Here is a 24713-nt window from a genome sequence, read left to right on the forward strand (position 1 = left end):
CAGGTTGTAATCCCACACTAACATTTCACCTTACTAATGCAGAGAGAATGTGCTGGAAAGAAAGCCAAGCTGAAGGAAATCTGTGCCTTGCTTTTTGCATCTGTGTGTGAGTGAACTAACTTTGCTTTAGGCCACTGCATTCCCTGCTCAACACTTGTTGGGATGGTGATTTGGAAAACCATGGGAAAGAGTGGATGCTGCTGGAAGCTCAAAGGTCTGTAACCATCATCTCTGCTCTGGTGGCTTCCAGGAAAAGCACAGCTGAGAAATGGACTTGGCCTGGAAAATCAAGTTGTTTTCCTGTTTCCCAGCAGGAAAACAGCTCGGGGTGCAGGTTTGTGAAGGAGGAGCAGGATTAGGGCTGCAAGGGGGCAGCAAGGTCACTCTGCTCCTAGTCCTGCAACATGGACCTGAGTCTGGGACCAACTGGGCTTGGCTGAGCCACCTGGATGGGTCTTTGGTAAATCAGGGCCTGGAGAAAACTCTTTCCCTGACATCTGCTGATTTTTATGGGAGTCAGAGAGTTACACACCTTCTGGGCTCTGTGTCTAACCTGGTGAGCCTGGTGCAGGCAAGATGCAATCCTGCAATTCCTGCAGCTGGGCACTGTCCCTGCACCACAGGAATGGAAAAATTCTCCTTCATCAGCTGCAAAAGGCAAAGAACAGGCTGCACTCTGACAGTGGAGAGGTTGGGATTCATCATTCCCATCATCCTCATCATCCCCATCATCCCCATCACCCCCATCATCCCCTATCATCTCCATCATCCCCATCGCCCCATCATCCCCATCACCCCCATCATCCTCATCACCCCCATCATCCCCATCATCCCCATCATCCCCATCATCCCCATCATCCTCATCATCCCCATCACCCCCATCATCCCCATCATCCCCATCATCCCCATCGCCCCATCACCCCTATCATCCCCATCATCCCCATCACCCCCATCATTCCCATCATCCCCATCACCCCCATCATTCCCATCACCCCCATCATCCCCATCACCCCCATCATCCCCATAATCCTCATCATCCCCATCATTCCCATCATCCCCATCACCCCCATCATCCCCATCACCCCCATCATCCCCATAATCCTCATCATCCCCATCACCCCCATCATCCCCATCATCCCCATCATCCCCATCACCCCCATCATCCCCTATCATCCCCATCATCCCCATCACCCCCATCATCCCCATCACCCCCATCATCCCCATCATCCTCATCATCCCCTATCATCCCCATCACCCCCATCATCCCCATCATCCTCATCATCCCCATCATCCCCATCACCCCCATCACCCCCATCATTCCCATCATCCTCATCATCCCCATCATCCCCCATCCTCACCTGGGCGTGCCGCTGGCAGAGACTGGAGGGTCAGCATTGAAGAATTTGCTGAGCTAAAAGCAGCTTTTATCCAAAAAGGGGCTGAAAAGCATGGAGACACCAAGAAAAACTTAAGCAAGAGCCCCAGGTGACGTACAGACAAAAGCTGCAGGAATTTAAGCCACTTAGGCATTATTAACAGCTGGGTTTGTCTGACATGTGCCTTGCAGCAGGTTAAAATAAAACCCCAGCACAGTCCCTGCTGGACTTGCAGCTCCTGAAAACAGAGCCAGCCCCAGTGTATAATAGGATCTTCACTGCTGTTCTGGGGCTTGAATAACATTATGGTGACTTTGCATAGATTTTTTTGCCCTTAATGCAAATAGGGAAATGATTTTCTAATCAGGTAAGATTAGGCTGAAACATGATAGCTGGAGTTTGGTTTGTTAATGAAATACAAAGAAGTAGCCTGTACCTTTGTAAACTATTCTTAAAAATAATGCAATGTTAAAAAAAAGAATTGGTTTCTTTGGCTAGCAGTCATGTGAGAGAGCCTTGATGCAAATCTTTGTAATGAGTGCATTCCGATGAGCGTTTGAAAAATATATATGTATTTATTTGCATTGATATGTTTATATGGCTTTACATATCAACTTAGTCAGGAAAAATTGAATAAAATGTCTCAGGTCTGGGAAATGAGAAGAGATTATGAAAAGCAGATTTAATATAGCACCGTTTTTTGATGTTTGTGGCACATTTCATCATATTGCCAGAGACACCCAATTACACAGCTTGCAGAGTAATCAGCAAATGGGGAATCCGAAGGAGAATATTAACTCTGGTCTTTTTTTTTCCCCTTCCTCCTCCTTCTTCTTTAGCAAATATTATGTTATGCCTTATGGAAATGGATCAAAATACCACATGTGCAGTTAATACTGAGCTTTGGAGCTCTTTCAAATCTTATTTTTCCCCTCACATTGTATTTTTCTGGAACAAACCTCCTGATAACTTTAGGACATGGTCTTCAAGGCCAAAGCACCACCTTAAACTTCCTGAAAGTTTGGGCTTCAGTTTTAGCTGGTGGCTGAATTTACCTCATCAGCCTTGTGTGAGGGAAACTTTGAGTTATTAATTGAAGATAACCACGTGTAAGGACGTGATCATAGTTCATCCATTTATTTCCCTCTTTGTGAAGGCAGGAATTTACTGAGCAATTTGGTGTCCTTGATGGTCACAGACACTCCTCACCCACACGGTTTTTAATATTCAAAGCAGACCTGTAACTGCAGTGGAAAAGGAGATCTAATGATTAATATTTCCCTTATTGTGGATTTAAAAAAACCAGCAAGGGCTGCAGTGTAGGGCAGTTGTGGCTGGCTGATGTTTTGGGTGCATGTGATCAAACAGTCTTCAAAGGCACTGATGGAACTGGGTCAAAACTATTAGCACTAAAAGTTTTGCAGTCTCTGCCCACATTCCCACTGTTCTGGTTCTCTGCCTGGCTTAAGAAAAAGCCACTTTTCTTGAGAATGTCTAAAAACTTATTAATCACTGTTGCAAATGCACTTGCATTTCCCCCCAGATTACTTTCCCCCTTCTATGTGTTTCCCTTTACATTATTTCTACAGTTGTGAAAATAAATTGGGAAATCATATTAATGGGGGATGACATTCTGAAATGGAATAATCTGATTTTAAAAAGAGCTTGATCATCAGATGACTTCAGGAAAATATTGATAAACTCAGAATTTTTTTTTTAATCTGCTTCACCAGGCATCAAATTGTGCCTATACCCAAGGTGAAAATCCCATTAAATAATTACCAACTTCTTGGCATGAAGTAATTTCACCTTTTAAGTTCAAACTAACCCTGAAGGAACAGGAGGTGCAGGAACGAGTTTGCAGAAGCTTTTCTGCCATCTCCTGGAGCACAGCCCCACATGGCTAGGTGTAGAAAAGGGGACAGGACCTCCACCAAAAGAACAGAAAGCCCAATTGTTTGAGAGTGGTCCCATTTACTGTGCACCACTGCCTTTTAGAGATGTGCTGTCTGGTCTTCCCTATCTTCACCTCAGCAGGCAGGAATTTTCCTTGGGTTGTGCAGGAGGGTGACAAGAGGTGCTGCAGCCACTGCAGTGGTGTTTTATGGCCAAGGGGGATTTTCATCTGCCACCCCAACAGCAAGAAGTTGATATTCAGCACCTTCTTGTGAAGCTTTTTCTGTGTGGCCCCAGCCTCAGGTTATTGAATGATTCACAAAATGCATTTTTCTTGGTTTTTTTTTTTCCTTTTTATTAGCGGAGTATGAAAACAGGCAATAATTTTACAGAAAGCAGGACTGGCACAATTGGTACATAGCATCATGCTGCAGCTTTTCAGAAATGAATATAAACTCTTTTTTTTCTTCTTCTTCTTCTTCATTTACCTACCAGAATAAATAAATATGATACACATTTGAGTTCCTCAATAGTGAATTCTAAAGCACAAGGTCTTACACTACAGCTCAATTTTACAGCGATCTGTACAGTGTATTACTTTGATTTCCTTTTTGCAATTTAAAAGCCTTTGTTCCTTTGCAAGATGGGTTTGACATACAAACACGGGTACACTTTGGAGCTAACTGTACACCTTGGGTCAGAACCTGGGGAAAAAAAATAAATTGACTTCCTCCTGGCATGAGAAAATAAACAAAAAAGTTATTTTCCATTGCGCAGACACATCTAAGGTTCTGCTTTACGGGATGGCCCCAGTCAATGGACAGAGCAGTTAGGAAAGGCTTTGGCCATTCATAAAGCACCAGCTGCACCATTTAATTTGCTGTGGGTTTATTGTGTGTCTTACAGAGGTTCTGAAGAGGACTTCCAGCCTGGAACCCAGACATTAAAAATATAATTACATTTTTTTTGTTAGCATACAGAGAATTGTATATTCTTTACAAACCAACGTGGGGGTTGAGTGCTGTTCCCAGCTGTGCTCCAGTGAAACTGGCGCAATAATTCCACTCTGGCAAGAGCGATGGGGGTCCCAATTTGTGCACCTCAGCTTTTGCATCCCTTCCCCAGGAGCCTGGGACAGCCAGGGCCGGCGTGGATGCTGCTGCCTGAGCAGCTGGGGAGCAAAGAGCCCCCACAAAGCCTGTGGGGAGCAGGGGAGGGAACCTGGAACACGGCGGGAGCGTCGAGCCAGAGCAGGGGATTTCTTTGTTTGTTTGATCTTGCATTGCTGACATTTTTGGGGGTTGTTGTTTATTACACCAACCTCTTCTTATCCTTCCACTGTGGATTTGGGCTGAGAGCAGACCTACGCAGAGAAATAGCTTTTTTTTTCAGTCAAAAGAAAAAAAAAAAATTAGATGCACTCTGCTGCTCTAGAACAGATCGTAAAAACCCAGCAAGGGGCACACGGAGGGCTAAGAAAGGAGGAAAAGAAAAATCAACACAGCTCGTAAAAACCAGCAGGAAAGTTCTGTAATTGACTTTTTTCAAGCTTAATTGAATTATGTTTCAGAGCTACTGTAATTAAACTAATAGAATATGGTGGATTTTAATTTGCATTCCTTTTCTAGAGAGGTTTATTTAATCTTTTATGTATGAACTCCTCAGAAATGTCCTGATGCTGCTCAAAATTGTCATGTCAGTAGAAGTACCGCACATGGAACACAGGGACAGAAATAATTACAGTTCCCACACTTGTGTCCACCCACTTTGGTTTTTCTTCAGCAAAAATGAGCATCTCTCTGGCTGGCTGCAGTGGCAACACATACCTAGAGCTCATTAAAAATTCTTCACATCGTGAAACAGCTAAATGAGAAAGGAGATGTGGAGGGATCTGCTTGCTGATGGTTATTTTCACATTTGGCAGCATTTTTTGTGTTTCCTACACAGCAAATGATGATTTTTCTTGGAGGAAATACAGGGAAGAAAAGTATCTCTCTTTATTCCCATATTCGCCATCAAGTACATTTCCCCTTCTTAGCCAAAAAAAATTTAAAAGATCCAAAAAAAGGGGAAAAAAGATGTTTCAGCCTCCCAACATCATAACTAGATACTTTCTGATTTAGTATTTCCTTTTTTTTTTTTTAATTAACATTTAATAGACTTGTCTTGCAGTATAGAAGACATTTAACTGCAAACTTTTACCCTCAATATTGTGACTGATTTTCTCCTAGGACTTGGTCCTGCAAGGACTGTGTATAAAACCTTTATAAATTTGCTAAGGAGGGTTTGGAGCTGTAGCTGGTTCACCAAGGAGAGGCACAGCAAACAAGCCATAGGAAGGGCAAAAGATTGGCAGAGGAAATATCCGGATCTATAACCTGTTTCCAAATAGAACTAGGGAGACTTCATCCAGATTTTCCACCACTGTTTTTAAAGGATTTGGCAAATTCTCTTCCTGGCCTGTGTGCTATGCTGTGCATTTGTCTGGCATTCCTTTCACACATTAAAAAATCAACTTGACCGTCTGCCCCACAGAACACAAAATGCTGCTTCCCTTTTTACACTTCACCTCCCCGTGGGTGGAGCTGTCCAGGAATGCCCTGCCCTGGCACCAGGCTGGCACAGCACCCAGAGGGGATGGAAAACTCTTTTTCTCCCCTCTAACAGCTCAGTTGTAGCGTCTCTGTGTTACACTCCAAGCATTTCATGCCTGTGATGGAAGAAGCCACGTTATATCCAATTAAAATGTTTGTTAAGAAGTGTCAGATCTCTGTCTGGAAGCGAGGAGGGGAACCTGAATCTGTTTTGATTCTGAGACTCTCATATCAGTGACTTCATTTTCCTAAATAGCTGGGGCTGGTGGAAGGAAAGGGGACAAGTAGAGCTCACATCCCAAATCAGGACATCTGCAGAGGTTCTTCCCACCTGGAGAAACATTCAGCTAAATTCAAAGAGGAATGATGCAGAATCAGTCCTTTAAGCCTTCCCAATACATACACAGGATTATATCGCTGGGGGAGTTTCTCCCCATGTTTTTTCATTATTTTCTTTTGGTCAGAAATAGCCCAAGAGCTCAGAGACCTTCCAACAATATGCAGGCAAGATTCAGTTTTGACAAATAATTAATTATTATAATTTTGCAAGCTGTGAGCCGAGATTCTTGCATTTTTACATTTCCAAATCAGTTTTGGCTTTTCAGGTGAGCTCACTCCCCTCATGGATGCTTAAGGTTGACTGTAAGAAGGTAAACCCCAAACTTTGCATAAAATACTTTAGGAGCTCATCTGTATTTAAGAAAATCTATTTTTTTTCTGTTTATTTTTAAATTTTAGGTATTTTTACCCTGGTTCAGAATGGGAGAAAAAATCTCCAGGTGGGAATGATTCACATGCCCTGGTCCAGGACCAGCTGCACCTCAGTCAGCTGCTGCTCCTTGCAGAGGCAGATGAGGATGATGCTGAACAAATACCCCTGGGGACTGATGGAGATCCAGGTGTCTCCTCTCCCAGTTTGCTTCCTGAGCTGTGCTGGCCTGACCCCAGTGCTGGTTTTTAATGGGGTGAGAGATGCTCCACTGGGTCAGTTCCAGGTAGCAGCTCCAGGGCTCTGTGAGGAAGAAGATCAGCAGAACACAGGGATGAAAGGGGTCAGGCTCCAGGGTCAGCTGAGATGTGTGAAGGCTGTGAATGTTAAAATGAATTTTTGCATCGAGGCGCAGGGAAGAGTTTCCCCCCATGGCTCAGTGGGGAAGGTCTTGTCTCCCTCCAGAGGATCATGGCAAATCTAGTGCTGGATCAAGCTTATCTCCTGTGCTCTGTGTCCTTGCCTTGCCGGAGCAGGCCATAAATCCAGGTGTTCTGACCCTCCTGTGGCAGATGCTGTGGTTCCATCGTGAGCCATGGTCAGGCTGTGTGTGCCCTGGTGGGAGCTGATGCCTCCCTTTCCAGCCCCAAGGGCACAGAAGAGATGCCTGTGCTACCTGGGATGCTGCAAGAGTGACTGCAACCCCGTGCTCTCTGCCTGACACACCACTGACATGAGCTGCAGTTTCATGGGCATCTTAATTAATTTAAAAAAAGTTCAAGTGCAGATCTGATCTCTCACCCAATTACCTCACTTGTTCACTAGTACCAGGGATCAACATGAGAAGGGGTGCTCATTAAATTTGTGTTTGCCCTGCTCTGGTAAAGCAACTCCACGGCCTAAAACAGTGCAGAGGTCAGCAGGGCACAGAAAAAAAATATAGGTAAATAAAGCCTTTTGAGGAAGGAGGAGGAAAATTAAAGCTTTGTTTGGGTGTCCCTGGCTTGGGTGACAGACAGCAAAAATTGAAAGCTGGGACTTTCTTTCTGGACAGAGTAAATGTGCTTTGGTGGTTTTAATTTACTCAGGCTCCTTTGAAAGCGGCAGCCAAAAATCTGCTTCCTACAAATGCATTTGGTTTTGGCAAAGTGGAGAATTCTGCCGGTCACGGCGGCTGATTTGACACAGTCAGGAAAACTAAAGCATGAGAGAAAAGCCCCAAACTGAAGTTTATGGCACAACAGAAATATTTATGGAAGACACTCCATTTTCCTTGGAAGCTGGTGCAGTTGATGAGCTGCCCCCTCGCGAGGTCTGCTCCTGCTACCACTTTATGAGGAATAAACCATTATTTCCCATCAAACAGCCGGTCTTACATCTCTATTTGTGGGAATTGGATGTTTTTTTAAGAAGTAATAATTTAGCTGAAATTGCTCTTTCCCTCCACTTTAAAATAGGTAATTTTACCCCTAGTATGAAGCAAGGTGGGAGTGAGAGGGGCCACACTTGGGGGGCTATGGGTCTACACTTCAGGTTAAATAAATTCTGATTATTTTCAGAGAGACAGCACAGACCTGCCCAGGCTGTCAGTGACACCCCCAGTTGACGCTCTTGGGATACAAACGTACCACCTGCCCCACAGTCACTCTGGATTTTTTGATCCTAGGCAATGTTAGAGATGAAATCTGAATATCATCCCTCCTTAATGCTCAGAGGAATAGCAGTGAGTCCAAAATGTTTATTTGGATTTGGTTAGGCACAAAAAAAGGGAAAAAAATAAGTGATTTAAATTGGCAGAAACATTCCTTCTCAACAAGGAAAACCACCCAAGGGTGAATGATGGGTCATTCCAATGAAACAAGACTGAAACTCTTCAGTGCAGTAATTCTGAAGCTGAATTTTGGTTACTTGCAAACTCTGCATTTTTGGCAAGTTCATCTATCCCCCCTCTGTTCCCAAGAGAATATAAAGCCCCTGCTTACACCTGCTTTGCCTCCAGCAGTTCAGCATTTTTCACTTGTTACATTTTCACTTGATAACACTTTCTGGACTGAGGGCTTGAGAACAGAATTTGGTGATCAGAGATTTTTTCCTGGACACAGCTTGTATTAATCAAGTTTTCTGTCAAAGACCCATAAAGTTCATGGTGTGTGAACACACCAAGAGTCCATATAAAATTTTTATTACTATCTATTATCAAAGTAAGACCAAAATGCTCTCCAAAACGAAAACCCTGTAACTTGTAAATAAAGTTTACACTTCTCTGAAGATCAAAGAGGAAACAATATAGATGAAAAATAATCTGCAAATTTGGCCTTCATTTTCTCCCAGCCAGCAGCGTTTGGCCAATATTTTGTCCTCTTTGAGCAAGTGCTATTAAAAAGAAAAAGAAAAATGCTTGCCTTATAGGAAGTGCTTAAAACAGGAAATTCACATTCAGATAATTTCCCAGTTGTTAAAAAATTAGCTTTAGCAGAGAAGGGACAAGTGGAGTGGTGAAGTGCACGATCATGTCTCTTCCTCATGAACACCTTTAGGATGCTGACCCAAGAAGAGCAACTAGCTACCAGCTGAGGTCGAGGTGGTGGCTGATTTGTAACTCTGATCCTAGCTACTAAAATTGAAAAGGAAAGGGGAATAAAAGCAAAAGCGGTCACAGTTCTGTAACACTGACAGTAACACACAGATGATGGGTGCTGCCAACATTATAAACTATATACAAGACGAAGCAGGACTCTTTCTTCCCCCAAAGAACGTAACAACAGCAACAAAACAAAAGGTGAATAAAACACAGTTGGCACCTTATCAAGGGGATGAGGAGAAGGGGCTCCTCCTGAACGTTACAGGCTGAACCCATGGCAGTCCAGAGCACAGTTCATCTGTCTAAACACAGATCCTCTCCCCCTTCCTCATTAAATATTTAGTGAAGACCAGGCCAGTAGCAATGTCTGACGCAACCGTGGTGCTAACAGGACGCTCATAATCACAAAGTTTTCCCTGCAAGGGAGCACCTCACTCCAGAAGAGGTGGGGGTGCTGGGGATCCGAGGAGTGCCAGGAGTGGTGCCAGCCCCTGGGGCACCTTCTCAGGGCAGTCAGTTGGGGAGGGTGTCCAGCCCCAGGGACGCCGCGTGCTGCTTGGCCCGGAGCCTCAGGTTCTCAATGCTGGTGGTTTTACTGTTCAGGCTCGGCAGGGAGCTGGAGGCCTGCAGGATGGGGGAGGACCAGACCTGCTGAGCGTGGGACAGCGACTGGTAATAGGACTGACAGTGCAGGGAGCTCAGCGGGGCCATGTTGACGTTCATGCCCAAGTAGGGCATGGCAGACGGTGTCCCCATTTCGAAGGAGGAGTAATGGACCAAGTTGTTGGTGGCTGCCATGTGCTGGCGGAACTGCTCCTGCAGGCGGAAGAGGCTCAGGGGCGAGGAGGAGTAGGAGTGAGTCTGAGCCAGGCCGCTGCTGGACGAAGGCGTCACAGTCGCACTGAGAGGGGACTCTGCGGCAGGAGACAGAGGGGATGGGGGTTATTCCTGCAGGCTGCATAAACTGGCGCTTATTCACACTCCAGAAAGGTTTGGGCAGCAGCACGGGCTTGTCTCTTGCAAATGAGAGAGGGTGTGACAGCTCATGAGAGCTCAATGTGTGCCCTTCCCATACTTGGCATCTCAGAGTGTAGAAATGGGGCTGAGCTCTCTGCTGCTGGCCACTGCTCTCCCCAAGATCTAACTGGAGCAGGTCTTTGCTCTTTCAGCGCTCCATCCCCAAGATCTAACCAGAGCAGGTCGTTGCTCTTTCAGTGATGAGTGAATACTCATTGAAGTGTTCAGCTGACTAGCCACACTCCATGGAGGCACAATCAAATGAGATCCCCCAAAACTGTGAGCCCGAGGATTCATCTTCCTATTCACCATCGGAGGATTAACAGGGATTGTCTTAGCAAACTCCTCACTAGACGTTGCCCTACATGACACCTATGACACGGTATCCCACTTCCACTACATACTGTCAACAGGGGCAGTATTTGCAATCCTAGCAGGCTTTACCCACTGATTCCCTCTATTCACTGGGTACACCCTCCACTCAACATGAGCTAAAGCGCACTTTGGTGTGATATTTGTAGGTGTAAATGGACATCCTGCCCTCTCTGGGGCCTGTTCCGTGCTGAGGACAACAGGACAAGCCTGGGCAGCCTATCCATGAGCACCCACTCCACAGGGAATATGGGACTATACCCAACCACCAGCATCCCCCTTGGACAGGGGTCCTGACCACCAGCCTGCCAGGTCCTGACACTGACCCCCACCAAGACTCTGCCCCTCACCTGCTTTTGGGCTGGCTCTCTTGCAGTTCAAAGCCTTGCTGTCCACACCAGGGCTCTTGTCCAGTTTGGCCTCATCCAAGGTGCTCTTGAACTCCTCCTCCCTGTCGGTCTGGTCCTCGGGCGCCGACTCGCTGGCAGACTGCTCCGACAGGGTCAGGTTGAGGTCAGTGCCCACCTCGCTGGGGAGGCTCTGGACCTTCTCAGTGTCCGGGGTGGGAGCCTGGGTCTCCAGCACAGGGGGCTCCATCTTTCCCTCGCTGTGGCTCCCCTCACAGTCCTTCTGCTTCTGCAGCTGCTCCTTCTGCAGGCTGCGCTGCTTCTTCCGGAATTTGGCTCGCCGGTTCTTGAACCAGACCTTCCGTGCCAAGGGAGAAAAACCAGTCAGAATCCTGCTTAGGGCCAAATTCAGCATCACTCAGCCTCAGGGCTTCAGGGGAACCCCAAGTAATGAGGTGCTGCAAGCCCACTGTGCCCAAAGGCCATTCCACTTTGCTGGACCTTAGAGCTTGACTATTTCCAGTGAATCTACAAATAACATTTCAAACAGACTAAAAAATATCCAGCCTCTATATTGATTCTTTAACAGCCTCCACTGCTGTTTTTTGCTTTTTTTAAAATTTTTTCCCCTAAATTGGTTAGGCACCTCATCCAAAAAGAATGTCTTGCAGCTGTAATGTCTGATGACATTACACTGGCTAACAGTCTGTTAAGTTTCTAAAACAATTTGGTTATAAGTGTATTAAAACTATGATGGCAACACTCAAAGTAAGTCATTACAGGTATAAGCTGTTGTCTGGGAACTGCATTTTGGAAAGGAGGAGAGAATTCATTATTTTTTAAACCTAAATCAGTAGACATATATTAGAAGAAATATATTAGCAAATCTTGTTTGTTGTTTGCTTGCTTAGATAAGGGGACAAACAATTTTTTAGATCAAAATGCCTTGATACTTGTATAAAAGAACTATGGAATTTTTTTCCATAACTTTTTCTCTTCGCAGTTAAAAATATTTGCCTTTTAAAAGACAAGAACTGCCTCACCAGCAGGTTATGAACTAGCACATTTCACTAATTGAAACTAAAAAGCAAACAAAAACAAAAAGCAAACCCAAACCTTGGCCTGAGATGTTACAAATATTGACACTGGTGGAAAAGAGCAGCTGGAATTACTTGGGTCTCTACTTTTTTGAGAAAGCCAGAAAAGCCTCACAATTAAATAAATAAATAGACTTCTGTTGCTGTTTTTAAAATTTCCCCCAAAGAAATGTGAAAGAGCAAATGAAAACCAGCGTACACTTCAGACAACCCTAAATTTAAAAAATGTGTGCGTGGATTAGAAGTTTCTTAAGCAGATGTGTGACTTTGGATAATTTTACCCTCCCTGCCCCTGCCTTTGACAACTTTACTGCCCCGAAATCTCTGCTTGCACTGCAAGAATCCCGGAAGGTCGAGGGAGCTGTCAGCCCTCTGGAAGCCTGGCTGTGTTCTTTTAAACATCCCCACTGGCAAACCCCCAGCGTATCAGTACCTGGACCCTGGCCTCCGGCAGGTTTGTGCACATGGCCAGCCGCTCTCTCATCACCACATCTGGGTAGTGGGTCTTCTGGAAGGTCTTCTCCAGGGCCTCCAGCTGCTGGGCGGTGAAGGCCGTGCGGCTCCGCCTCTGTTTGCGGTGCTGGGATCCATAACGTGCCTCCAAAATGATGTCTTGAAATGTACAGCCGTTGGAAGACAAGGAAAGTGGCCAATTTAATTATTGGAATTTGTACGCTGACAGTCGAGTAAAGCACTTGCTAACATCAGACAGAGCTATGGAATGTTTTCTCCGTTGCTTTGGAGCTAGTGAAACACGTACATATGGATTTTACTGGTTAGCTGAGGTGTCCAAAGAGGTAAAATCATAGCAGAGGGGTTAAAGCTAGATGACCTTTGAGATCACTTCCAGCCCAAACCATTCTATGATTCTAAAAGCCTGTTCTGGAGAGAGAGCCTCTTTCTGTGACAGCTGTTGAGACTCCGATGCTGAATTTGGCTGAAGTAACTCAACCTGCTCCCACATCAGCAGGGCAGGACATGCAGATGCCCAGACCCTACCAGGGCATAAGCACCATCAATTAAGAAACACAACTAAAAATGATGTGGGGACATTTATTCTTGTACTTTTTTAATGTCTTTGCATGGCTCACTGCAGTCTTCAAGGCATGATATTGGAGAGCTGTTCTGGGCTCCAGTTCAGAGAGCATTTAATCTCATGTGCTTTTGTGCATTTTGCTCCAAAGCACATCCTTCACTGAGCACGGACACTCTCCAGCATCTGGGGTGGAAACAGCAGCCAAGGCCACGTCCAGCCCCACTGGTTGCAAGCCCAGAGCTCGTGTGCTGAGCTCTTCTCAGCAGAGCACCTACTCACAACATCTGACTTTGCAAACCAAACTTGGAAAATTGAGGGCAGAGAAGAAATTCAGACCGGGGGAAATCTGAGGCCAACAGTAAAGGGCTTATTATTTTACCAGAGGGGTTATTATTGCACAACAGTTAGTGGGAGTAGAAAGATCTTAAATCAATGAAAATAAGTTACTTGAAAATGAAAAAAACCCACCCTTTATTATGCAAGTTGGGACATGCTGTGCTACAGCCCTGGAATGAAACAGTCTGGCAAGAGGTTTGCTCTCATAGAGGAAATGCAGAAAGAGCAGTGTCTGGTATCATTTTTAATTCAGTTAAGAATTTGACTTCCAGTAGAAGGGAGGAATGAACACTCAGGAAAACAGCAGAGCAGGGAGCAAAGCTGGCACTATCAGCACACAGAGCCCGGTGAAGGCTCTGGCTGCTGTTTGTTTGCGCTTTTGTCACGAGCGTCGTGACACGAATCCAAACAGCAAACCAAAACCTGCTGTCCCCCAGCACCACACAGCCAGGCCCCAGACCCACTGGCTAACGAGCGTAGCAAATCAGCTTTGCACTGCTCAAACATTCCTCTTCCAGAACTTCCAGCTGTTCCATTCTAGGTCAGCACTCGCAGCGCCCTTCTGGGGCACTGCCAGAGCTGCGTGGTTTTGGCAACCTGGCAGAGATGTGATCAGGCGAAAGGTCTTCAGCAATATAGTGCTGGTTGCATACAAGAGAATTTTGTGTTTGAGGAATCAGAGCTCCTTGGGGAGTTTAAATGCTGGTGATAAAGCATTGAGGAGGCAGAGCATCCTTGTGCACCCAGGCACAGCTCACGGAGCAGCCAGGCAAGGAGAAGGGATATTCCAGCACAAGAAATGAAACTGAAGCTGCCCCAAAATGTTTTAAAAAGCCAACGTTTGTGTTTCAAGTACACGAAAACAGGAGAAAGGGCACCGGTTAAACACCCTACCTAAACACCCTACCTGCAGGCTGGAATATTCCCAAATTTCTAGAGTAGAGGTTACACCTACCAGCTCCCCAGAGGCGGCAGCTCATGCATTAAGTTTGGCCACTCCAGTGAGAGGCAACCAGCAATTATTTTAATGTTTTAACTATGTTTTCAGGCTTTGTGCAAGAAGGAGAATATAAATTGCAGGTGAGGCTTTGCAGTTACCACCAGAAACCTCTGTTTTCTGACTTAAGGTCATTTGCTTTTGTGCTGCTTTATTCTGACTGTCCCTGGAAGGCAAATGAGATCTATAACCTGCACTGAAAGATATTCAGAAGTAACAGAATGTGAGGCAACGGCAAAGGAAACAGCTCGTAGGTATGTAATGCCTACACTGACAATGATAAGCAGACAAGGGGACTGTGGGATTTAATCTGGAAAGTCTTCCAGGTGGGTTATTAATTTTAAAGATAAGAGGTCAGGAAACCAATTGAATCTTCCGGTCAAGAATATAAGAATAGTTTTTTTATTATTTTTTTATCTTCCTCTGCTCTAGTCTAGTTAGGGCCAAAGACATTAAGTCCTCCATGCTCTACTGTAAAAAATAGAGATCACAAACATATTTCAAGAGGTCCTTGCAGTTAGAAAAGGGACACCTTGAGATGCAGGGTCTGCAAGGTACATTGCAGAGCTCAGGGCCATCTGCTCCCATCTAAAACCTGCACAGTGAAAAGGGGCAGGGAACAAGGGGATGGATGACCAGGATAAGGACCGTGGTCTCCCCATCACTCTGCAGCCCAGCAGCAGAGCAGGGAGAAGAGTCCAGGTCTCTTTGATTCCACTTTGGTTGTTTATTGGTGAGGACAGTGACTCCTGCTCTGCCCTGTGCCACCCCAAAGATCCCACAGGCCACTTAGAACCATGCTAAGAAGGTCACAAAGAGCAGCTGGGTAAGGGAACATTGCTGGCACAAAGATCTGACAGCCAGCTGTGGCCCACTGATCCAAAGAGTCCAAGACCTTTGTCATCATGCCTTTGTGGACTGCACACCTGGGAGGACCTTCCTGAAACTTCTGCATCCTTATTTTGGTTTAAGCTGTTATTTATGAAATTTAGCCCACCAAAACTGTCTGGACAGGTAATTTTTCCCACCAACTCTAGACTGGAAGGAACTCCTCAATTTTTTTTTTAAACTTTAATATTAGACAACTAGAAAGCTATCCTCAAACAGATGTATATTTTTAGGCAGTCAGGGAAGATAATTCCATTCTTCGTGATTATGTTCATTCTGCCCTTATTTACTAACAACAAAGGGAAATTCTTTGCTATTTTCTGTTCACTTGTTAAAAGACATTCCAGTGTCTTTTTAATTTTCTCTTTTCAATCCCATATAGTGGAGCCACGTCCCATTTCTCCCCTGAGCTTCCCAGCTGTCTGAGGCCAGTCTGAAGCAAGGTGCCAGCACACACTGGAGGGGAGGTGTCACCTGAGAGCCTGGCCACAGGGACAGCACTGAGGAGCACACCATGCCCCTTGGCTCTCTCACACTCCAGAAGAGCTCCACTCAATGCAAGCAACAAGGATTCTTTTTTTTGCGCTGGGTTTTTTTGGTTTCTTTGTGTGCGCGGCCTTTTTTGTTCTTGTTTTTTTGGGGTTTTTTTTGGGAGGTGGGGTTTTCAGAGTCGGGCAAGGGCACTTGCCACGGGTTGTTCTTACCAGCCAGTCTCTCAGCCAGGGTGAGGGCATGCACGGAGGGCCGGTAGTCGGGGGCGTGCTGGGCCTGCTGGGCTGCCTGCTGGTGCAGGTTGTACATGGCGCTCAGCGAGTTCATGGCGTGCAGCGAGTACCCGTTCACTCCATAGTGCTGCATCCTGACATCAACCTGAAAAACAACACCCAGGGAGACTTAGGGACATGCTGCTCCAGCTGCCTGGAGGGTCAGCAGAGCTTTGGAAATGCTGAGCTCAGAATTGAAGTGCGGCATGCAAAGCTCGTGTTTAACCTCCAGCAGGTTCTGAGACAGGAATGGAAATATCTCCTGTACACCTGAAGCACCATCAACACAAGTCCAGCTTCCAAACTTAAAGCCCAGCATCTGACTATATCTCACTCATGCTGATCAAACTATGGGAAATTCATTTTTTTGCATGCCACAATACAGTTGATGATATTACAATGACTTTTAACACATTGTCCTAGCGCTATCCCAGGGCTAGCTGGGATTTTGCCCCTATCACTGCCTACAGTGGACTATTTGTAATCCATTACAAATAGTAATAGATTACAAATAGTCCACTTGAATGTCAAATAATGTTTCTCATCTGAACTCGCTCGTTTATAATTTGTTTCCATTCATTATTCATTTTTCTAACAGGTCTTCTTAAGAAAACACAAATGGCATGGTGGGGAGGGGGGTGGGAAAAGACCATGTGGTGAAAAAGAAGATAAATCTGCACCATAATAGCACCAAAAATGTTATAGCTAAAGAGGGAATAAGTTTTGCAATAAATACTGACATTTCATAGCTCAATAGCAAGGAAATTATTTCAGAAAACTAATGGCTTTTTTTTTTCTAGTGTGGGCTCTGCGTGAAACTTCAAGCTCTTTTTCTTTACAGACCATCGGTAAAACTGAGCTAATATTGATCTCAAAAGCCAAGCAATGCTTCATTCATCCCTGTTGTAAATGACTGAGGGCCTCCAGGATGTCGTTTCTGCAGTTTGTAAGACATCAGAAAGGAAGTTGTGAAACATTAGCCTCAAAATAAATTTTTTAAACCACCGTTTACATCAGCAAGTCACCATCTGGAAAGTCAGTGCAATGAACAAACGCTCAGGGAAAGAGGGTCAGCCGGACTAACTTAAGGAAAGCAGGCATCTTTTCAGGCAGCCTCTTAGAAAACAATTTGAACACTGGAGGGAGGTGATGATTTCAGGAGAAATGCCCATGGTTTTAGGAGGAATGTGAAAACTTGGAACAGCAATTATCTGCTGTTTTTTCTGTACTGCAAAAAGACCTTTGTAATTGTCTGTAAATTATTTATACCATGGAGGGACAGACTCATGGTGAAGAGGCAGAGATGGAAATGAGTTGGTGCCACTACCCCTCCTGCTCTGAACTCCTGTTCTTTCCACCTTGATGTAAGAAGTACAAACATGAAGTGACCTTGTGTAACAGCCAGAAACCAAGCAGGAGTTCCTTAAAAAGCAGCTGAATTTAGCACACCAGGGTCTGGGGGCATCTCATGGCTTCACCCTCACAAGCATCTCTGCACTGTGGTGCCCAGGAACAGGGGAGGGAAACAAGCAGCTGAGTTTGGTGAAACACTCTGCCAGTCCAAGGATGACCCTCATGAATGTGAGTTCTGGTTCTGGGATTGTCTTCTCAAAGAGGCAGCAGAAATTACAAACCCATAATTTTGGAATTTAGCATTCTGCCTCATTCCTGTTTCCCCAAGTCCCTTGTGCTCTGCCACTGCATCATTTCAGCACTGAGTGCCAGTGGAGGGTGACAGGTCCGGGTGTGGTGACACCACAAAGATCTGACACACACCCTGATGCCAGCTTCATCTGCTTTGTGTCTGCCTGTTCACCCACTCTGGACTGGCTCCCCATTCTCCTAAGATAAAATGTGAAAATGGACATTTTCCAAAGCTCACAAGGATGCCACAGCTCTGCCCTAATGGAGCTTAGGGAAGATTTAAGCAATGACAAAAATGTTTGCTGGTTCTCTGATCAAGGACTTCACACACCAACAGATTTTTGGCATTCTTATCTATTTTCCTCACAATAAGATTCACAGTGAAATTACAGCTGTGATGTCACTTTCTGGGACTGCAAAGTTTTGCTGCTGGTGGCACGTGTTAAGGGACATGTCCCAGTGACATGGCCACAGAGGACGTCTCCCATCTGACCCGTGGTGCAGCCTCACCCCATCCTTGGTGTGGATCATTTGCCAAGGTGCCACCCAATGCAGTTGTTCACTGCTTTGCTGTCACAGACAAGGGCAGGACTGGCTTTTCTGGCCAACGCAGGCAGCAAAACAGAGATCTGCAACTCCATTCTGCCTCCTCCCCTCTCACCACCCCACTTGTGAACCTGCTGGCTGGTTGCACCAGCTCTGGCCAGCGGGGTCTCAAAGCTTGTTAAGTTCCTGCGTGTCTCGTGAAAACCATCTGAGGACACAGAACCTATTAACTGCCCTGGGCTGCTGCTGCCAGACCTCTGTCCCTGACAGAGGCTGGAGAATCCACACCGGGGCTCAGCCTTGCCAGGAGATACGTGGGAGGCCAAGTGTCTTTGACTCCCAGCTCACAGAAATGCCTGTTTCTCTCCTCTAATCCCCCTTGCATGTCATGGGCTGTGCAGCAAGCTGGCACATTAAAGGAAAAAGGAAGAGGGAGAGGAGGGGAATTTTCCCATACCACACAGTCTTCCAAGGACACTGCCAGTGGTGTTGTGTCTGCAGCCCAGTGTTTCCACTGAAACACTCGCTCCAGGAATATTTTGGTGGTTTTGATTGTTAAAAGATGATTTTATGTATACATTTTTCCGGTGACTTAGAAGAAAGCATATTTAAAAAAAAGAAAAAAGAAAAAAGAAGAAAAGAGAAGGACCTCACAGGGGTGGACTCAGGATAGGAGTCAATGCCCATCACAGCTTTGGTGATGCAGTGCAGACAACAAGCAGAACTTCTAGTCACTTGTGCAGCAAATGTATCATCCCAGATTCTGTATAAAAAATGAGGGAATTCACTGAGCGAGACGGTTCAGCCGGGTAAGCAAAGTTAACTGAGACCACAAATAGCTCCTGTTTAACTGTCAGCTCCCAGCTCACTCCAACCCCAATAAATTAAATATTTAAAAGACATCATGCAGCAATTTTTTTTAATGGAGAAAGCCATTCATCAAGCCACTGCTGTGTTTCACAAGCTGTCGAATAGTGCTTACACTGGTTAAAATAATCTTTATATTTCATTAAGCAACCAAATAAGCTGATCCCTTCCCACTGGCTGTATAGATGGTTTTAATTTTCAAAATCTGCAAATGCATCTTTTATTTCTCTGCGTGGCTGGAGGGGCCTCAGGAACAGCCACAGCCAGGAGCAGGATGAGAGCAAAGTTTGAACTCCTGCTTTCTTGAAGGGTATGGGCTTGAGCAGCTGTGGGTAAGCTGGGAGGGTGACGGGGTCCATCCTCAAAGAAAGGGGATTCCTCATCCTGATTTTGTGCATCAGAGATCAATGAAGAGTTAGGAGCAGTGAAGAAAGGAGATGGAAGCTGAGGAAAGGTGCAGGAAAACAACAGGCGAGAGAAAGAAGCCCTGGTGGGGGCCTGTGGGCTGATGCTGCAGCGTTTGCTCAGCACAGGGGTGGAGGATGCTGTGGGCAGTGCCTGGGCTGGCACCTCCTGGGCTGGTGGTCTCTGCCTTCACAACCCCTCAGGGCAGCAGCAAAGGCTCTCCCACCCCCAGCATCCCAACCCAGCCCTCTCCCAGCTCCCCACATTGCTCAGCACTGGCTGTGATCTCTCCTCACATGCCCTGCACCAAACCCTGCCGGGGCTCCCTCTCCTCCTGTCTGTACAATCCTGGCATTGCTACCCCAGGGTCAAAATCCCTCCTATGGCTTGCACCTCTCACTCATGTTTTTGCTATGGAAAGCTGATGGATGCTGTGCCTACCTTCCTTCCCAAGGCTGCAGACTTCTCAGAGCTCAGGAGCTGTGTCCTGCCAGCATCCAGCCTCACAGACAGCACGTGGGATTTCCCCCAGCTGTAACTGCTGCTGTCTATGAGAAACCCAGCTTTCTCCATTCCTGCATTGCTCTGAGGCCAGGCAATGCAGGATTCTGCCCATCCCAGACCAATCCAGGGACCCCAGCGCTCTGTATTCAGCTGCTGCTAAACAACCTGCACATTTACCAGCCAGAAAGAGGAGCCCTGTTATCCCAGGGCAGAGCTGCACTACTCCAGCCAGTGTGGCTCCCATCCCTCCCTTCCCAGCACTGGCCTTGAAAACCTCAGGTGCCCCTGAAGCCATGCAGCACAAAAGCTGCAATTTATGGCGCACCGTGTAACAGCATGGCATACAGGGGACATCTGACTCTGGGTTTTAATATTCTTGGCTTTGTACAAGGCTTTAAGTTTCCCTATTTAGCTGGCAACTAATTTTGTATAATTCTGCATGTAATTCTGTCCTGAGAGAAGATGTGAAGAGAGACCCATGCATTTCCTCATCAGCTGAAAACCCCGTTCCTAATGGCTTCCGTATACGTGGAATTCAGACACATCTGAGAACAACTTTAAAAATGAGGTGTTTAAGTTTTCTGAAAAGTACCTGGTGAGAAAACACCCATATTTTCCCTTTTATCAGGAAAAAAACAAACCAACAAATCATAAAACCAAAATCACAAACAAGACACTTGCCCTTCCCAAGTAAACTCTCAAGCGCAATGAGGCTGGATGTAGGACATGCTGCTTTGCAGGGGCTTTGGACCATTGTCTCTTTTCCCTCCAAATAGTGAGTTATCCCAAATTCAAAGAAATACTGTAAATCCAAAATTCATGGATTTACATGAGACACTCAGGTGCCATCATAAAGAACGGGGTAATAAAACCTATGAGTTAGAAACACTGAATAATTCCTAGAGATTGCAAGAAGAGGATGCCAGTCTGCTTTTGACTGGTGGGCACCATGGGGTGTTTCTTTATCACTTCATCAAAGCTGTCCCTGAAATGGGAGGGTTGGTGATGGGAGAGAAGGTATATAATGCTTTCTTTATGTGGGAAATAAGCTGTACAAAAAGAAAACTAAAAAATAAAAAAGAAAAAAATTAAAAGAGAAGTAAAATCTGGACTTTGGGAAGTCACTTTCAGAAGGGAATTGCAACAGTATAATTCATTGCTTATGGAGAGATTCACCATAGATGCATTTAAAGCATGGTACAGCCTCGGGTCTGTGCCCTGATGCAAGGCACAGCTCGAGCACAAGGAAAAGATCAGTTAAAAAAAAAATCGAGCATGAAACAGAAGTCTGGGGCACTCGATTGGTATTCAGGCTTCTGCAGGTGACAGAAATAAATAGGAATAGCCCTGTCAGGTAAAAGGAAAGTTGTGGTCCTCAGCTTAAACACCTGCAAAGGTGCTACAAATCACTGCTGGTGTTTATGCAAAGCACAGGAACCCACTACTCACTACTAGCAGGGAAAAACAGCAAATGGTTTGTGCTGTAACATCATTTCCCCCTTATTACCACTGGCAAAAAACATCATTGAAAATAGAATCACAGCAGAATATTACCCCTCACCTCCCCCAGAACTGTTCTGGGTTATGATTTTATGCTTGTTCTGGGTTATGATTTTATGCTTTAATTCCTTATTCAGAAACACCTCAAATCAGAAAGATAAATAACAAATCTTTGACTCTGTGTAACTCACATTCTAGGAAAACAGGCTCACTCTATAGACAGACATTGGGTTTATGTGTATTTGGTACTAAATGAACAACATACCTGGGAGGTTATGAATAAATCATCTTAGCAAGAGGTTGTCTTCAATCTTTTTTTTTTTTTATATCCCTAAATCTTTTAGACATATAAAGGCCCAAAATAATGTAAGATGATAACGAACATGTTATAAATCAGTTTTGTTCCTCACGTGAGATTACTGAATATCTAAGGAAACAATTTCACCTTTGTAGTGGATGAAATATCAATAATTTGAAATACTGTAACACATCACAGTTCCTCATTCAAATGTCAAAGTCTGAGAGCAGCATGCACTATAAAAACAGGCTTCCGAAAGACTTTCCTTGTAACTGAAATAAGACACTGAGAGCAGCTCCCAAAAAAACCCTGCAGGACTCTGCATTTCTAATATTCCTGAAATATTTTTACCCCTGTGAATACTCCTGGATTTAAATAAAGTTAATTTCTAAGTGCAGAGAGAGATGGTAATTAAGCAGGATCTAGTTAAATCTATGTGACAATGCACCAAAAGCCAAACCTGACCAATTACACCAATTCCTGCAGCTCACACTCAGCTATTCCCAGTAACCTTGGCATAAATAAAGAGATATTTTTTCTTTAAACCAGGACGATTGCTAGCAGCTGAAATCTGGAAATACTTCCAGTTAGGGACAGCGTCACCAGTTTTGGGAAGACCTTGTCAAATAATTGACTCTGAGGCTGTGCTGATGATGAGCACAGCAACTGTGTTTGTAATGCTCATCTCTCTGCAGTGGAAACACAACAGGATGCAAGAGGGCTTGGAATTTTTGCAAAACAAACCTCAGAGCATCCTGCTGGGACAAGAAAGTTTTGTTGCAGGATCCTAGAAATTCTCAAACCAGGCTGTGAGCAGCTGAGGTAACAGGGCTTGGCTGACAGGGGTAACTCACATCATTTGCTGTGATTTTTATTAAGGCCTTTGTGAAATCATCATTTTTCACCCAAAAGATAACGGAATTAAGTGACTGATTAGATACTTCTTGGCAAAAGACTTTCCAATGCCTCTGTCTGCAGAGGCATTCCTCAGGGGGCAGGACTTCCAGGTACAAAATGAAGAAAATAAAATGAAGACATCCCTGAAGGCTCTGCTTTTGAGTGGGGTGTAAGTGTCAGGGCTTGGAGGCCAGCAGTTTGCAGTGTAGAGCCAGGAGTGGCACCACTGAACATCACTGCGGTGCAAAATCCCTTGCTTGTTGTAGTTTGCACGAGACAAGCAGTCCTGGCAGATCAAACCAGGACAAACCTCCCTTCTCCCCTTCAGAGCAGCACTCAGACCTCAGTGGGAGCTCTTGGAAATTACACTGAAGTGGAGCATTTCCCTGGAAAAAGAACAGCTCTTGATATCAAGATCACTTTGACTCTCGTTTCTCATCTCATTCTGCTTCCAGATCAGTCAGCAGCAACAACAACAACAAAAAATCATGTATTTCAGGCTTGCTGTCATTAACAGCAGAATGGAAACCGAGCCCTGCATCCCAGCTGTGCCCAGGCTGCTGCTGCAGCTGCACATCCGTGGATGTGAAACGCGCTCGCATCCCGCTGCAGCCAGGCTTGCGCATCCTGTGCTGCTCTCCCCTCTGCAGACCCCACAGCACCTCTGCCTCTGGACTGCCCTGAACTCACAACTTGGAGTAACCTAAAGCCCCCTGCAATCAAACTGCTGGATTCACAAACTGCTTAAAGGGTTTATTTTTGGTGGTTTTTTATAAAAATAAAAACAACCAAGTACCTGCTCAGTCCTTCGCCTCGCTTCTGTGGAAAAGGCTTCCTCGAGAAGCATCATTTTGTTTTCCCTAACACTGGCAAAGGGAATTTTCCAAACCAAACTCTGCCCCTTCCCAAGGCTGCTGGATGCATGAGGGTGGCTCCCTGCTTGCTCTCTGCCCCCCAAACAGCTTTTGCCTGCAGCATATTTGATTGCAGATTGCTCCCATGTGCAAACTGGCTGTCTTGGAAGGCAGCCTCCTGGGACTCCTGGTTCAGGAATCTCCCATGCCTGGAAAGATGGAGCAATATCCTGGAGGATTTTACCCATGACAGTCTCATTAAGAAGACAAGGATCTACAGTTCTGTGTGAAAATATGTTTTTAAGCCTGTGACCCTCCCGGTGCCTATCCCTGAGCACCACAACCACGACGCTGATCTGACAATCTAACCCTGAGCCCTAACAAGGGAGATCAAACCCTGCAAGAATTGCACAGATAAGCTTTGTAAAGATTTCCTGAGGCAGTTTAAGGCATTGCCAGCTCCTCTCCTGCTGCTCCCAGGTGCTGCCAGCCAGGCTGGCAGGAGGGAATGCAGGCTTGCCCTGGGTAATGCCTCAGCCCAGATGCTGAGCTCCATGGGCAGGCACAGGGATGAGGCACACAGGGATGGTGATTTCTCTCCCCACCACCACTTATCATCAAGTAGAAAGTAAAAAGTTGAAGCTGTAAGTTCTGGGTGTTAAACTGAGGGAGTTTGGTACCCACACGAAGAGGGGAGCAGTGTGTCTGTGAAATGCAGGGGTTCCTGCCACACTGCTGGAGTTTAACCCTGCTGGCACAAAAGGACTTTCCTAGGGGCTCTTTCAGCTGATCAGATGGAGGGGTGTGAGGTTGTGGTGCCAAGTGCAACTCTGCCTGAAGGTGATTTTGAGAGATAGAAAGAGCAAGCAAAGCTTGAGAGCAACAGAAGCTGAGAGCTGAACTCAGGATGTTTCTGCACATTCAGCTGGACCCTGCCTCTGCTGATGATTCTTGCAGCTCCCCAAACAACAGGCACAAAACACAGGATGGCAACTGTTCCTGCTCAGACTTAAATCAGCTAGAAGGCAAAATTACAGACAATCCTACTTCGGTTTAAAAGGAAAAAAAAATCCTGAAATGCATTTCCACATACCACGCAATGGTGGGGGACTTTTAATACCTTAAAAGAATAAATCAGAAGTTTTAAGTTTTTCTTCTCTGCAAGTGGTAACACAAATCCTACCACTA

The 24713-nt window shown here is 45.5% G+C and overlaps 1 protein-coding gene across 1 annotated transcript; it reads right to left on the minus strand.

The window, feature by feature from the left end:
* Window positions 1-8459: 8459 nt before the first annotated feature.
* DMBX1 (diencephalon/mesencephalon homeobox 1) lies at window positions 8460-16122 on the minus strand. Its single transcript, XM_063165178.1, has 4 exons — window positions 15953-16122; window positions 12423-12618; window positions 10896-11250; window positions 8460-10070 (listed from the first exon to the last, which is right to left on the minus strand). The coding sequence occupies exons 1-4, from the start codon at window positions 16102-16104 to the stop codon at window positions 9670-9672; spliced, it is 1104 nt and encodes a 367-aa protein (XP_063021248.1). The 5' UTR covers window positions 16105-16122; the 3' UTR covers window positions 8460-9669.
* Window positions 16123-24713: the final 8591 nt, after the last annotated feature.

The sequence above is a fragment of the Melospiza melodia genome, chromosome 11 (assembly GCF_035770615.1).
Source record: "Melospiza melodia melodia isolate bMelMel2 chromosome 11, bMelMel2.pri, whole genome shotgun sequence".
Taxonomy (NCBI): Eukaryota; Metazoa; Chordata; class Aves; order Passeriformes; family Passerellidae; genus Melospiza; species Melospiza melodia.

Bases quoted from the DNA above. Each gene is read 5' to 3' on its own strand.
- DMBX1 (XM_063165178.1), bottom strand. From the start codon at position 16,104: ATGCAGCACTATGGAGTGAACGGGTACTCGCTGCACGCCATGAACTCG. The intron at 12,619-15,952 runs TGGTAAGAACAA...CTTGTCTTCCAA, and splicing joins ACCCTGGCTGAGAGACTGGC to CGGCTGTACATTTCAAGACA. The intron at 10,071-10,895 runs GTGAGGGGCAGA...CTCCTGCCGCAG, and splicing joins GAGAGCCAGCCCAAAAGCAG to AGTCCCCTCTCAGTGCGACT.